General features: G+C 40.8%; 1 protein-coding gene across 1 annotated transcript in view; it reads left to right on the top strand.

Moving 5' to 3' along the window:
* Positions 1-8858, top strand: part of LOC128659946 (oocyte zinc finger protein XlCOF6.1-like) — a 156820-nt gene extending 147962 nt beyond the window's left edge. Inside the window, exon 7 of the mRNA XM_053713536.1 lies at positions 7221-8858. Coding sequence (XP_053569511.1) covers positions 7221-7825 — 605 coding nt within the window. The 3' untranslated portion in view covers positions 7826-8858. The remainder of the gene's footprint in view (positions 1-7220) is intronic.
* Positions 8859-16157: the final 7299 nt, after the last annotated feature.

Below are 16157 nucleotides of genomic sequence, written 5' to 3'. Positions count from 1 at the left end.
TTACTGCAAAAAATGGCCCGTGTGAACGGGCTTTAGGACTAGTAAGCAATAATTATTTAATTACTCAAATAAACTTTTATGATTCATGAAGAGCATTCAGTTTGAAGACACTTTCCAATTTACTTCCATTAATTTTGCAGTCTTTTTATATACACACTTTCTGGGGAACAATCTCTTACTGAGCATGTGCACGAGCTCACAGTGTATATGTATTCTAGTCTGTGATTGGCTAATGTCTGTCACATGATACAGGGGCGGAAAAAGGGGAGAAAATAAATTTGACCAAAAAAATATACTGCTTATTTGAAATTCAGAGTAGGTGTTATTGTCTTGTCTTTTATTATGCATATTAACCCTCTTTCCTGTGATGTAAATGCTCTTAGCCTTTTTTAAGTTAATTCATTAACTGTGGTGGTTTGATGCTATTTTGGAAATGTGTCACAATTTGATATGCTTTTTGGTTTAGCTGTATTGGGGCCTTTTCAGCTAAATAATCCTCCTCATCTACAGTATATGGTATAACAGAATTGCCTGAGTAACGGCTGGGGAGCTGCTAACTCTGCCAGAAGGTGTAGTTTACATGCGAGTGAGATTCTTCTCTCTGATGAAGATTTTATATATTGCTTAAATATACGACACCACCTGGGGCCATTTTCTTTGTTTTTGTTGTTCTAGAGTAATCCTTGTTTTAACCACAACCACAGAAGCAGTAGTTATAAAGATACGTTCATGGGCTTAAATAATTGTATTACTTAAAGATTCTGTGAACACAATTTTAAAAGGACTAGATACATTAGGTAGAAAAACATTAATTTCAATTTAGTTTGATCTTTGACTAACGGCCTATTTATAAAGATGTGAGCGGACATGATCCGATATTGCAGATCATGTCCGCTGCACATCAATAAATGCCGACAGCATGCGCTCTCAGCATTTATCATTAAACCAGCAGTGCTTGTAAACTGCTGGTGCAATGCCGCCCCCTGCAGATTCGCGGACAATCGAACGCTAGCAGGGGGTGTCAATCAACCCGATCGTATTCAATCAGGTTGATTTCCGGCAATGTCTGTCCGCCTCCTCAGAGCAGGTGGACAGGTTATGGAGCAGTGGTATTTAGAACGTTGCTTTATAACTTGTGTTTCTGGCGTTCAGAGCTTGATAATTCGGCCCCTAAGTGTGAATTCTTAGAAATAGTCCCTAATGTCCAGTAAACTGCCCTTAAGCCTGGCAGCTGAGGAAAGGTCTAGTGGTCACAGTATCTACTACAAATGTAGGCAATGTTCCCTCTAAGGAGCGCGACAGCACAGCGCTCATTTTTTTCTTTGATCCCGCGCACCTGCCAATCAAGGCCATGCATCACAGGGGGCCAAAAGTTTAGCAGTGCACCAAAAATGTATCAGATGCACAGTGCGCAGTTGCAGTAGCGCGGCGAGCACAGTGGCAGAATAGTTTGCATGCAAAAGAGTCTGTGGAAATGGAAAGCTGAAAGGAGCTTCTATATTCTAATAGCTCCTCAAATTGTGAGTAATACGAACAGACATTATTGGGAAAAACACACTGTTTATATACACACTGGCCATCTTGATAAGAGCCTTATCTGATCCCAAGATATCCCCTCATTCCCACCCCACCAGACAGGCCGACGCCTTCATAGGAACAATAGTCACATAGGGATCCCACAATAGCTAGGTTGCAGTTTTCGGGGTGATCCCAAGGGAGTGGCGGCTATTTCCATGTACCATTGTATAGCTCCAGGCCCCAAGGTGTCCCATTTCAAAAAGCGACATGATCTGTTGCTAGAGGCCGGAGCGGCAACTGGTCAAAAGGTACCCAGTTCAGCCTGAGGTCGAGGACCAGTTGTAGAGGGGTGAGCTCGAAACCCCTAAAAGAGCAGAGCTCTAGGTTAAAGCGGGTCCAGAGCGACCTAGGTTAAAGCTGAGCGGGAATCCCTAGCACGCTTAGCCGGTGATGAGTTCCATAAGTGACCGGCCAGCTCGTGGGAGAAGGGGCGAACGGGCAGAGTTCAGATCTTAAATGACCAAGTGTAATCCAATAAAGGGCAGAAAACAAGAAGGGGAAGGTGAGTCAAAACGTAATAATCCAGCAATATGGTGGTGGAGGTAGCCTTGGCAGCTTTGTATCCATGACAGTGCTCCCCCCTTCAAAGACTGGCAAACCTGGCTAGACCCTGACGGGTCGGCTTGGGGCTGTCCGGTGATACTATTCCTATTCAGTTTGCTGGGAGAGGCCATCTGCATTGCCATTACTCTTTCCTGGCTGATACTAAATTGTAAACTTAAAAGGGCTGCAAGGCCAAGCTCCACTGCAGCAGGCGTCCGTTGCCTCTGGAAACCCTGTTAAGCCATACCAGGGGGTTGTGATCTGTGAGCACTGTGAAAGTTCTCCCGTATAGGTAGGGTTGCAGTTTCTTGAGTGCCCACACCAGTGCCAAGCATTCTTTCTCCACTGCTGCATAGCCTACATCCCTTGGTAGTAGTTTCCTGCTAATGTAGGCTACAGGGTGCTCACGGCCCTCCTCATCCACCTGCCTCAGCACTGTTTCCAACCCGAACATGGAGGCATCTGTATGGACACAAAAATGGCATGAATGTTTATGAATGCCGACTTCGGAATGGATTCCGGGTCAAGGGGGATCTGCCAGTAACCCTTGCAGAGGTCTAACGTCGTTAGAAAGTTACCCCGGTGATGCGGTCTAATAGGGCATAGGTTAGGCGTCGGTTGTGGTTCAATTATTAAGCATGCGGTAATCTACACAAAATCATGTGGTGCCATCCCGCTTGGGCACCAGCACCACCAGGGATGCCCAGGGGCTGTTGAACGACTCGATAACTCCTGTCTCCAGCATCTCCCTGAGCTTGTGGCGCATGCCTTCCCTAACTGACCCAAGGACCCGGTACACCAGCTGCTGCAAGGGCACCTGCACAGGGTCTCCACTTGGTGCACCACTGCCGTGGTGTACCCAGGGTCTGTGGAGAACATATCCTGGCAGCTCTCTAGTACCTCTCTGACTTGCTCTCGCTGCATGGTCCCTAGCCGCTCATCTAACTTTATGTCTTTCCTACGCCGGCGGGCGCCCTATTCCGCCTGGGTAGCTCTGGCATGGGGAGACTCTCCAAGTCCTCCATGACAGGAGCGCATATGGCGGCTACCTCCTCTGGCATCTCCTGGTAGGCCTTCAGCATGTACACATGAAAGGTCCGGCGGACCCGGTCATCTGAACATTTGACTACCAGGTAGCTGCTCTATTACTTGGTATGGTCCCTGCCAAGTGGCCTTCAGCTTGTTGTTCTTGGTCGGCTTCAGGGCCAGGACCTTTTGCCCAACAAGCATTACGGTCCTACCACTGCTTCTGTCTACCTTGGGCGACCTGAAGGTTCTCACGCACTCAGTGGAGAGGTCCTTCAGTTGGTCCCTGAATTCCAGGATGTACCCTACAACGTAGGGTCCCTCTTCCCCAACTGATCCTTCTCAGTGGGCTCTAAGCAGGTCTGGGGTCCCCTCACCCTCCGGCCATACACTAGCTCAAAGATTCCTGGTGCAGAACAGGAGGTGCGGCAGGTATCTCTCCCAGTTTCTGTGAGAGGCCAAGAATGTCCGAAGCAGCTGCTTCAGTGCCCCATTAAACCTCTCACACAATTCGTTGGTCTGGGGGTGGTATAGAGCACTTGGCAGGGGTCTTATCCCGCAAATAGCCATAGCTGCTGGGTGAGCTCAGCAGTAAACTTGAGTCCTCTGGTCCGAGATAATCTCCCAGGGGAAACAAACTCTGGCAAAGATCCAGAGCATCGGCTACGGTCTCCGCTTGGATGTTGGCCAGGGGGATTGCCTCCGGGTACCGGGAAGCGTAGTCCACTACCGTCAGTATGTATCTTTTTCCCGAGGGACTGGGACGTGGCAATGAGCCGACGATGTCAACAGCTATCCTGCTGAACGGTTTATCGATGATAGGAAGGGGATGTCCTGCCAGGGGAATATCATGCCCTATGCGCAGCAGGTCATACCGATACTTCTGCGGTACCACCAACTGTCACTTGGGCATCTGCTTGATCCCACCACCCTCGGTAACCCGGTACAGAAGTAATCTGTCCCACTCAAAGCGGTCCCATCCTAACCCCCATGGGTCAGTTCTCGTCCTGGCTCGATTGGGCACAGGAAACAGGGTAGTCGATCGGGGTAGTAGTCAGGTGGTGGTGGCTTATCTGGATCCCCAGGTTGAGTGTGACAGCTTGGAGCCTGGCTTGTTGGTGGGTAGTGACTGGGCAAGTATCTGTTGGACCATCCATAATGAAGAAGGATGCAAGATGACCCAAGTCATTACCCAACAAGTCTTCCGCCGCCAAGTAGGCAATGATTCCCACTTCAACAGCACAGGATCCGGCACCCCAATCTAGATGAACCCATGCTGTGGGAATTCGGAGCACCTTACCCCCAGCCACATGAACTGTAATGGATTTCCTCGCCTGGTCCGAACTGGTGACCAGGTGTGGCTGGACAAGAGTAATGCTGGCTCTGCTGTCCTGTAGTCCTTGGGCCTGCCGGCCTTTGATCCATACCGGCTGGCAATGGTGCAGCCGATTGTCACTAGCTGCCGCCAGCACTGGGTCTACCTCATGCAGAACCCCAAATTCTTCTTCGGCCCAATCGGCGGTGTCCACTGGGTTTCCTGACTCAAAGCAGTGAGACAATCCTCTTGACACCCCAGCTGGTGCCCTGGTACAGTTAGGGTGGGGCGCAGTCTTTCTGAATTGGACCGTACATTGCCCACTTGATCACACCAGTAGCACCGGATTCCTGTCTTCCGAGGTGGATTGGGCCCAGAAGACCGGAGTGGAGCTGGGGAGCAGAGGGGTGCCGGTGGGTAACTGGAGGCTGAGGAGGTGTCGGAGTGAAGCGGGTTGTTGTACGGGATTCAGGTCAAACCGTGTGTTGGGAATCCAAGAATTGGTCTGCCAGGATAGCAGTTTGATCCACTGTCTCAGGTTTCCGGTCCCTGACCCATTCTCGTACCTCCGGCAGGGAGCGATCATAAAAATGTTCCATAAGGATGAGCCGGGAGGCTTGGGCTAAAGTGGCCACTTGGCAATCCGAAAACCAATAATCCAGGGAGTGGGTAAACTGATGGTTCCACTCTGTAAAGGGTTGCCCCTCTCTCTTCCTCAGGTGCCGGAACTTCAAATGGTGAGCCTCAGGGGTGATGGCATACCTAGCCAAGATGAGCTCCTTCACCCGCTCATAGTTCCGCTTGTCTTCTAGGGGAATGGCCTCAAAGGCATCCAAGGCCCTACCTGACAGCTTCCCAATTATGAGGGTAACTGTCAGCTCCAGCGATGCCCTGCAGTTCTCACTGGGTCTCGAATACCTGCAAGAATCGATCGATCTCCTCCTCCCCATCTTTAAAGGCATGGAAAGCCTCATGGCGTAACTTCTTCTGAGGGGAAGTGGGCCTCAGGTTGGCTGGTGCGGTTCCCCCCATAGCTTTCTGGACCTTCAGCATTTTGAGGCGTGTAGTGTCTGCAATAATCGGCATGATGATTTCCTCCGGTGGGGTGGTCCCATAGAGCGCCAATCGCCACTGGATTTCCCGCTGGACTTCGAACATCTCAGTCCCACTGGTTGAGGGCTCGCTGGTCCGATCATACGTGTCACTTAACCTGCCAGTGCCAAGTAAAACAGGAACATGAAATAAATAGTTTAAATGATGCAGATGCATCTATTCTGAACATTTGTAGCTATATTTTCAGTAATAGGAAAGCTTTGCCCATGTTCTTTGGATATAGACTCTCTGATTAATTCTTACTCCCATGGTCTACATATATTGCACACACAGGACACATACAGACAGCATACAGTAGTACTCAGCCACTGTATGCTGTCTGCATGTGCACTGTATGGCTGAGTTCTAATGTATGCTGTCTGCATGTGCACTGTGTGGCTGAGTACTACTGTATGCTGCCTACATGTGCAATGTATGGCTCTCTGCCAATACAGTGCACATGCATACAGTAGTACTCAATGATAGAGTGCACATGCAGGTAGCATACAGTAGTACTCAGCCATCCAGTGCACATGCAGACACCATACCATGGCAGAAAGTGAAGCCATTTAGCTGCATTTTTTCATAGTTGCTAATTTGATGTATTTTTATATTTATATTTATTTTATATTTTTATTCAGTTGCCAATGCCATTTTCCCCTATTATGTTTAGCATAGAAGCCTAATAGTATGAACTTTGTGTTGTTTTGGCTGATATATACTTAGGTAGGGGTAGCTACTCCTTATATTTTTCATATAAGCCAGCTTTTAACTGATGCATGATGTATTGCACTTTTATATTTTATTGTTTTAACTCTGGAATGTATAGGAGCAACAAGGCTGTAGCTCAATTTCACATATCTAATCTGTCATGGTTTTCAGATTTTTTAGGGCCAGCCTGCTGTACACACATTCCCTCTAAATGTCACTGAAGCAAATATCCCATTTTATATCAACAGTGTTGATATAAAATGGGGCATTTGCTTCAGAGAAGTTTAAAGGGAATGTGTGTTTGTTTTTGTGAGACAACTCAGAGCTGGGTACCGCCCTGTTTTATACTTGCAGGCTGAAAAAATGTGGATTTAACTTGGTTTTTGCTTATTTTTAATCTGTTTTTAATCAAAGGGGGGAAAAGGGCATTTTTTTAGCTGTCCAGTTTATTATATTACTCTATGTTAGGCATTTAATATCTGAGCACTGGATTTAATTTTGATTGACTCACATCATCCCAGTGTAGGAGATGTGACTAGTATACAGGCTCAGATGTGAAATGCCTATAATGCCAGCTGTTTAAGAAACTGGACCTTTTTAGAAAAACGCCCAAAACCTTTATTTTAGGTATGTGTATATATTTTAGTTTATACTATGTATTGTCTATGCCTTCTTAATAAAACCTAAATAAAAATTACTTATTTAAAGTATACAGATTGTCGTTTTATTTAATTTAATATTTATTTTATTATATAATATTTAAGTGCTGCCCAGTTGTCAGGTGGTGTAAAACATTTTTTGCTCAGAGCAGTAGCAGGTCTGCACAGCTGTAAAAAAAAATTTAGAGGGAACATTGAATGTAGGGGGCTGACTAAATCAGAACAGTTTATATGTTCTCATTGAAAAATAATTATGTAATTACTAACATTACTCCCATTGTGTTTCTTATTGACAGGTGAATTCACAAACTGCAATAATCTTAGTCATGATCAGAGTGCAGATGCTTATTTACATCTTCAAAATCAAAGAAGCTACGTGGGAAATATATGTTCTGAATGTGGGAAATGTTTTCTTATGAAATCACATCTTTATAAACCTCTGAAAATTCATACAGGAGAAAAGCCATTTTCCTGTTCTATATGTGTTAAATGTTTTCATCTTAAACAAAATCGTGTTACTTATCAGAAAATTCATACAGAAATTCATACAGGAGAAAAGCCATTTTCCTGTTCTATATGTGGGAAATGTTTTAACTATAAAACAAATCTAGCTGCTCATCAGAGAATTCACACAGGAGAGAAAGCATTTTCATGTTCTGACTGTGGGAAATGTTTTACTCAGAAATCACATCTTATTACGCATCAGAAAATTCATACAGGAGAGAAAGCATTTTCATGTTCTGACTGTGGGAAATGTTTTACTCAGAAATCAACTCTTATTTCACATCAGAAAACTCATTCAGGAGAGAAAGACTTTTCATGTTCTGACTGTGGGAAATGTTTTACTTTGAAGCAAACTCTTATTAGGCATCAGAAAACTCATTCAAAGAAATCAGTTTAACCTTCTGGTGAAGAGGGTGACATGTAGTTGTCACCCACTCAATATCAAGTGCTGATGATGACTGCATGTGACCCCCTGAGGCGCACAGTTTTGCAGTTGTTTGAGGCCCCTTTTGCACCTCAAGCATTTATGAGGTGAGCCCAGGGTGGATTTGATTTAAATAACACCAAAGGAAGCGCTAGTGTATATATAGGAACTACCCTTATTGTGAACCTGCTGACCAGTACTAGTATATTACTAACAGTGTAGTATCACAAAAAATGCTTAGTATATTTGATATGTATAAAAAATATAAGTGATAGATTTATTACTCTTAAACAAGTATACAGGTTTAGTAATCGAGCAACGTGTTTCAGAGGATCACTTGAGAAAGGAGGTGATCCTCTGAAACACGTTGCTCAATTGCTAAACCTGTATACTTTGTCCGTAAGGAGCACCTGTAGCTAACAGGTGTAGGGAAGAGAGCTGTAACGGCGTGTACCAAGGTTGCCTTAAAAATGCCAAGACACTTGATAGCCGGTTACAAAGATACCCTTATTCAGTTAGTCGCTAAGAATCTATGCTGGGCATTGGATTCGGAATTCAGCAATATCGTAACATCGCTATTACCAGATGTGGAATCCCCATGGAGTCCAGGACCTTTACGGAAGCAAGCATAAAAATATCTGGTGTAAGTACCTAATTACACCTTTTTTAATTCCTTTACGGCCTGTAACGAGACTTTTTCGTCTCCCTTTGTTTCTAGACTTCACAGACGTCTAAAGCAATATCGCACCAACTCCTGGGAAAAGTGCAAATGAATTCTAAAAAGACTGTTTTGCATATTGCATATATATCTATGTGGATGTTTGTATATGTTTCTTAGGCAATTTATATGTACCTCGGAAAATATTTTTAAATGTGTGTTTGTGTTATCTAAGATTTGTTTGTTTTTATTGTGTATCGAAGCTTTGAATTATTTTTATCTATCTGTGTTTGAATTTTAACGGAAGTGTTTAAGAGTAATAAATCTATCACTTATATTTTTTATACATATTGTATATACTAAGCATTTTTTATGATACTACACTGTTAGTAACATACTAGTACAGGTTCATAATAACGGTAGCTCCTATATATGCACCAGCGCTAGACCCATATTTGGATTTTTTGCATGGATTTGATTTAAATCAATTTGATTTGATTCATGATTTAAATCACTAGTTAGTAAGACCGATTTAAATCATGGTTTTCATTTGTAGAATAATACATTTTCAGATTATTTTTTTCAGTTATATCAGACCATTAGTAATTTGGTTATATATCATATTTATGCATAGATAGATCACTGAAATAAATAGAAGGTGAAATATCTCCATTTTAATTGGTAAATCATTTATATTTGATCAACATTTCACCTGTAATTTATTGGAATGAAAAAAATGATTACATTAATAATAATAATAGAAACAGATTTATTTAACTAAAAGTTACATTATTTTTCATTTCTAATGCTTGCCCCTCCCTCCTAACACATAGGTCCTTGTGCACATCTATTCCACTCCAAACAATCTTCTATTCTGTGAGCTTCTTTAAACTTAGTATAGATTGATTCAGTGTACAGGGATTTGCAGGGGAACAATGGCATTAAAGGAAAGGAAAGTCAAAATTTGTCCAATTGACATCTCTTATCTAATTTGCTTTGTTCTTTAGGTATCCATTGATGAAAAGCCTGCATAGGTAGGCTCACTCAGATTGAATGCACTACTGTGAGCTAGCTGCTTGTCACTGTTTTACCCATTGTATTCAGCTAGGCCCTCTCTCCTTCAACAAAGGATCCAAGAGAATGTTGCAAATCTGATCATAGAAGTGAATCTGAAAACTGTATGGTCTATCTGTCCCTTTAAGGTCTGTTTATCAACTCTGTATGTTAATTTTATAGCAAGGGGCATGTTATTTCTGCAGACACAAATTCACAGTTTTGAGAACTACAAAACCAATAATATGTGATAATATCTTCAAGATTTAAAAATTGTCCAAAATAATCTGACAGAAACCTCTTGGAGAGAATGATATTGTGACTGGATTAATGGAATTAATTACCAAAGAAAACAAAACATTACAACCATGAATATACAGCATCTTGCTATATAATTAAAAACTAATCTGTTTCAGGATGAATAACCTTTGGAATATAATATATATCTTAATTAGCAACTATCTTTAGATAGATTTTTCATCAAAAAGCATTTTATGTTTAAAAAGTCCTATTTAAATAAAAACAATCGATTTAAAAAAAATTAAAAAATAAGATAAAAATGTTTTGTTATTTTTTAATTAAAACAAACAAACTGATTTTTATCCACCCTGTGTGACGCAGTGTATTGTGTGACCCAGTGTATTGGGGGGGGGGATCCAGGATCCTTATATAGGTTTGAGTTGTCAAGTGATCACCTGGAGCCCCATGTTCAGATTAAAGTTATAAATATAACCAAAAGCTCATTTCCTTTTGAAGTTCAATTGCTAATTTCTATAGAAAAGCTCCATGTTATTTTTCATTTTTGCTTATTTTAGAAATGTTACTTAATACAACTATAGATCCACAACAGTTTTGACTATAGAGATAAGAGAAAAACAATCTCACTGTATATTTTACAACCTTGTTTATTTAAATTGTAATACAAATATGCATTTTTCACCTTTTGTTGTAGATTTCTCACATGATATAGATAAAATAATGTTATAGTTAGAATCGGCTGGGCCTGCTAAAAAATATAACAACAAAGCTAAAAAAAAACATAAAAAAAGCAATAATATTTAGTTTGTGTGGTTTTGCCACTGACAAATAACTTCCAGTAGTGTTTAAATTTGAGCAGCATCTAAAAGTAGCTCAGATAAGGGATGTGAAATAAATCAGCAGCTAAGGGGTGAAATGTGGACTAAACACTTTGAGATTGCAATATAAAATGTTTAATTGTGTGTATTAAAATAACTTACAATATACTCTCATTATTTATTTTGTCCCCTTTTCCTATAGTTATTCTCAAAATTGGTGGCTTTCCAATTCCCATGAGTTTCTATAAAGTAATGGGAGCTGCTATGTTGTATTCTATGTCTCTCTAATCTCATCTGCTTAGGATAATTAGGGACAGATGAAGTGTACAAACAATCTCTGTGTGGAATATAGAGGCTTTAAACCCTGTTATAAAGTTACTTTAACACCGCACACAGCCTTAATTTGCACCATACTTTGTCCATAATTGTCCTCAGCAGAAGCTCATGACACCTGATCACAAAACACTGATGTCACATTTCTTGTTGAAGATTAATTTGCTGGTTACAAACATAAACCTGATCTAGGAGACAAATATTACAAATCCATTGCATCTTGTGGTCCCACATGGAACATTGTGCACCATTTAATATCTAATAAACTAGCAGCTGTGATTCTTTAAGACAAACTAGTTTTGTGCTACAGACGTGTGCAGAGAAAACAATATACAAGATAAAGCTGCACGACAGACCAGGGCACCATCTAGAGATACAAACAATATACAAGATAAAGCTGCACAACAGACCAGGGCACCATCCAGAGATACAAACAATATTCAAGATAAAGCTGCACGACAGACCAGGGCACCATCCAGAGATACAAACAATATACAAGATAAAGCTGCACGACAGACCAGGGCACCATCCAGAGATACAAACAATATACAAGATAAAGCTGCACGACAGACCAGGGCACCATCTAGAGATACAAACAATATACAAGATAAAGCTGCACGACAGACCAGGGCACCATCCAGAGATACAAACAATACACAAGATAAAGCTGCACGACAGACCAGGGCACCATCTAGAGATACAAACAATATACAAGATAAAGCTGTACGACAGACCAGGGCACCATCTAGAGATACAAACAATATACAAGATAAAGCTGCACGACAGACCAGGGCACCATCTAGAGATACAAACAATATACAAGATAAAGCTGCACGACAGACCAGGGCACCATCCAGAGATACAAACAATATACAAGATAAAGCTGCACGACAGACCAGGGCACCATCTAGAGATACAAACAATATACAAGATAAAGCTGTACGACAGACCAGGGCACCATCCAGAGATACAAACACTATACAAGATAAAGCTGCACGACAGACCAAGGCACCATCTAGAGATACAAACAATATTCAAGATAAAGCTGCACGACAGACCAGGGCACCATCTAGAGATACAAACAATATACAAGATAAAGCTGCACGACAGACCAGGGCACCATCCAGAGATACAAACAATATACAAGATAAAGCTGCACGACAGACCAGGGCACCATCTAGAGATACAAACAATATACAAGATAAAGCTGCACGACAGACCAGGGCACCATCCAGAGATACAAACAATATACAAGATAAAGCTGCACGACAGAGATAAAAAACAATATACAAGATAAAGCTGCATGACAGACAAGGGCACCATCCAGAGATACAAACAATATACAAGATAAAGCTGCACGACAGACCAGGGCACCATCCAGAGATACAAGCAATATACAAGATAAAGCTGCACGACAGACCAGGGCACCATCCAGAGATACAAACAATATATAAGATAAAGCTGCACGACAGACCAGGGCACCATCCAGAGATACAAACAATATACAAGATAAAGCTGCACGACAGACCAGGGCACCATCCAGAGATACAAACAATATATAAGCTAAAGCTGCACGACAGACCAGGGCACCATCCAGAGATACAAACACTATACAAGATAAAGCAGCACGACAGACCAGAGCACCATCCCGAGATACAAACAATATATAAGATAAAGCTGCACGACAGACCAGGGCACCATCCAGAGATACAAACAATATACAAGATAAAGCTGCACGACAGACCAAGGCACCATCCAGAGATACAAACAATATACAAGATAAAGCAGCACGACAGACCAGGGCACCTGGCGCAGATTACAAGTGGAGCGCTATTTACCGCTAGAGCGCTAATTGTGCTAGAAGTAAACCTGTAATGCACGTCGGCTTGCGCTGGTATTATGAGTCTAAGTTATCACGCTAACCCGATGAGTGCAAACAGGTGACTTCTAGCGCAATTAGACTGTCGCGCAAAAGATAACCACTTCCCCCATAGAAGTCAATGTAGAGAAAAAAGTTGAAAAAAAACACTCGACTCGCGCACCAACCCAACTTCCCTATGTACTTCCATTATCTAATTCACTATGTTCTCTTGGTATCCTTTGTTGAAAGCATTCCTAGGTAGGCTCAGGAGCAGCAATGCACTACTGGGAGCTAGCTGCTGATTGGTAGCTGCATGACCAATGTGCTCAGCTAGCTCCCAGTAGTGCATTGCTACTCCTTCAACAAAGGATACCAAGAGAATGAATTTGATAATAGAAGTAAATCTGAAAGTTGTATAAAATTGTGTGTTCCATCTGAATCATAACAGAAACAGTTTGGGTTTATGTACCTTTAAGGTCTATTTCTCAACTTTGTTTATTCTATAAAATGTTTGTTGTAAAGAAGAGGCTGTTATTTCTGTAAACAAATTCACAGTTTTACTAATTACAAACTAATCCTTATTCCAGGATCAATAACCTTTGTATCTAAAATTTTCTCTTGTTATCCTTTGTTGAAAACATTCTTAGGTAGCCTCAGGAGCGGCAATGCACTACTGGGAGCTAGCTGCTGATTGGTGGCTGCATGCCCAATGTGTTCAGCTAGCTCCCAGTAGTGCATTGCTACTCCTTCAACAAAGGATACCAAGAGAATGAATTTGATAATAGAAGTAAATCTGAAAGTTTTATAAAATTGTGTGTTCCATCTGAATCATAACAGAAACAGTTTGGGTTTATGTCCCTTTAAGGTCTATTTCTCAACTTTGTTTATTCTATAAAATGTTTGTTGTAAAGAAGAGGCTGTTATTTCTGCAGACAAATTCACAGCTTTACTAATTACAAACTAATCCTTATTCCAGGATCAATAACCTTTGTATCTTAAATAGAAAGTTATCTTTAGATACATTTTTCCTTCCGAAAGCATTTTATTTTTTTAAAAACTCATATTTAAGTGGGAAAATATATGATTTAAATTTAAAAAATCTTTTTTATTTTTTTTTATTTTAAATAATTGATTTTTATCCACCCTGTTCAGTACTATTTGTCACTGAATAGGGGTCTTTAAAAGGGATATTAAACAGTGATCCTTTGTTAAAGCAAAGTAAATATAGAAAGAAACACATTCTGTGAAACAAATAACAAACAATGTACTTGTTTTCCTGAAAAATGAGCACTTAGAAATTCTCAATGTAGCCTCTGCTCCCAGTGTGATAAGAGCAGAGATTTCTGGACTTGGTCCAGAAGGTGCAGGGATTTATATGTGATACTATACCTGTTTCTCCAAACGCTTTAAGCAACTCCTGGAAAGTTAAAGGGACAGTTTACATAGTTTACTCAAACATTTTCTTCCCTTTAATTTGTTCCCAATGATTCACTTTACCTGCTGTAGTGTATTTAATTGTTTACAAGTATTTCCTTTACCCTTATATTGGCATTTGAAATAGTTGATTTAGCCCGTGGTATCCCCACCTATTCTCTCAAGTTTCCGCCTTAGGTCTAAGCTATAGATAAGCTGTGTAAACAAAGTCAGCAGAAGAATTTAAAATGTTAATTTTCCATTGTTCTCTCCAAGTATTTGTCTTTGGTTTATGGACAGATATAAGATAAAGAAGCATGTATATGTACACAATGTGATAAAGTAATGAGATCTGATTAGACCTACAAGTTCAACCCATTTAGGGTGTGGCTTCAAAACACAAAATCTGCTATTTAATATACACAAATAAACCTTGAAAATCTAATTCTCATACATTTTATACTCTGCAGTTAGTAAAAAAAAGTAATTGGAAACAAATTAATGGAAAAACAATTTTACAGTACACTGTCCCTTTAAGGATATATGCATCTGAGTCTAGCTAGGGAAGGTACATACGTGTTCATTTATTTATGTGCAATGTTCTAAAATAAGGTGTATCTCCAAGTCTTTCAGCCATTGGTTAGTGTAGGGTGGGAGGGAAGGCCTGGCAGGGGAATATAATTGCCTTGTAAGTGCCAGGTGCCTCACATAATAATTGTCTGATAGGCACCTTAGTTCTAATTGAGTGGGAATCCTAGTCAGCTCCTCCTGATAGGCTGAAGTCTATAAATAGTGGAAGAGCAGGAATTGGGGGAAGCGGGACAAGAAGGGGTTAATTAGCACTCATTCCATTAAATTTGGTAAGTTGTTGAAACATATTCAACTAATAGTTGAAGTGATAGATTTAACTAAAACTTAATATTTATTAAACCACTATTAAAATGTAATTAATATTACAACTGGGAAAAATCCCCATATACCTCTATTGATCTCCACACACACAGAAACAAATTACCATCTGCAATATACCGAGAAAATGAGCACAGCTCCAGCCACCCCCCTGTATTCCTGGCCAGTAACTGGATACTCTGGCTTCAGGAGACAGGGATGGCTTAAATACTATGTTCTAATCTCTTGCAGAAAAGCTACTTACTATGTGGAGTATCAATATAAAAGTTAAAATCAAAGAAACATTCACACTAGCATACTGCACACAAACGCATTTTGGCCGAGTAGTGGCCTTTCTCAATGTGTATAATCAATTGACAAGACGAGTGTTACGCTTACGATTCCTTAAATACCCTGTGTGTGAATCTCCTGCCCAATCACGTCGCGTGTTGTGTACACGCCCATCCTTTGGCGAATCACAAGCGACATTGTGTAAGCAGAGTCAGTGATGGAACTAGGTTTCCGATTGGCTGTGAGTGAACCACTGTTACCCAATCCACAATCGTTAACTATTGTTTATTTATGTTTATACGATCGGTGTATTCACGTTGGTATTTTGCTTCATCAGCTCGAAATTGCTCATATTTTAATACCAAATTCTACGTGCACCTACATCTGACATATACTAAGCAGACTTACGCATGACAGAAAGATTATAGCAAATGGTAAACTTGATTACATATGAACGCTATACTTTCCATCTTTCTGTTTGTGCATTGTTGCTAAATTGTATTTGATAGAAGTAATCCAGGTAATCACAATAATAAACTTTCATATCGAGAGAGTTTACTGATGCCTGTAAATAACCTATGAGTGAATATACGCTTCGTTACTCACTAAAATAATATTAATGAAAGTACATTCCTCTGGGTTACAACAATATGAGTGGAGAATAATCTCCTATTCATTTTTTGAATGATTTAATAGTAACAAATAATTCATCTGTAAATTGACTGGCATCTT

The sequence above is a fragment of the Bombina bombina genome, chromosome 5 (assembly GCF_027579735.1).
Source record: "Bombina bombina isolate aBomBom1 chromosome 5, aBomBom1.pri, whole genome shotgun sequence".
In the NCBI taxonomy this organism is placed as follows: domain Eukaryota; kingdom Metazoa; phylum Chordata; class Amphibia; order Anura; family Bombinatoridae; genus Bombina; species Bombina bombina.
The sequence above is the reverse complement of the archived record's forward strand: the minus strand, read 5'-3'. Positions and strand labels throughout refer to the sequence as shown.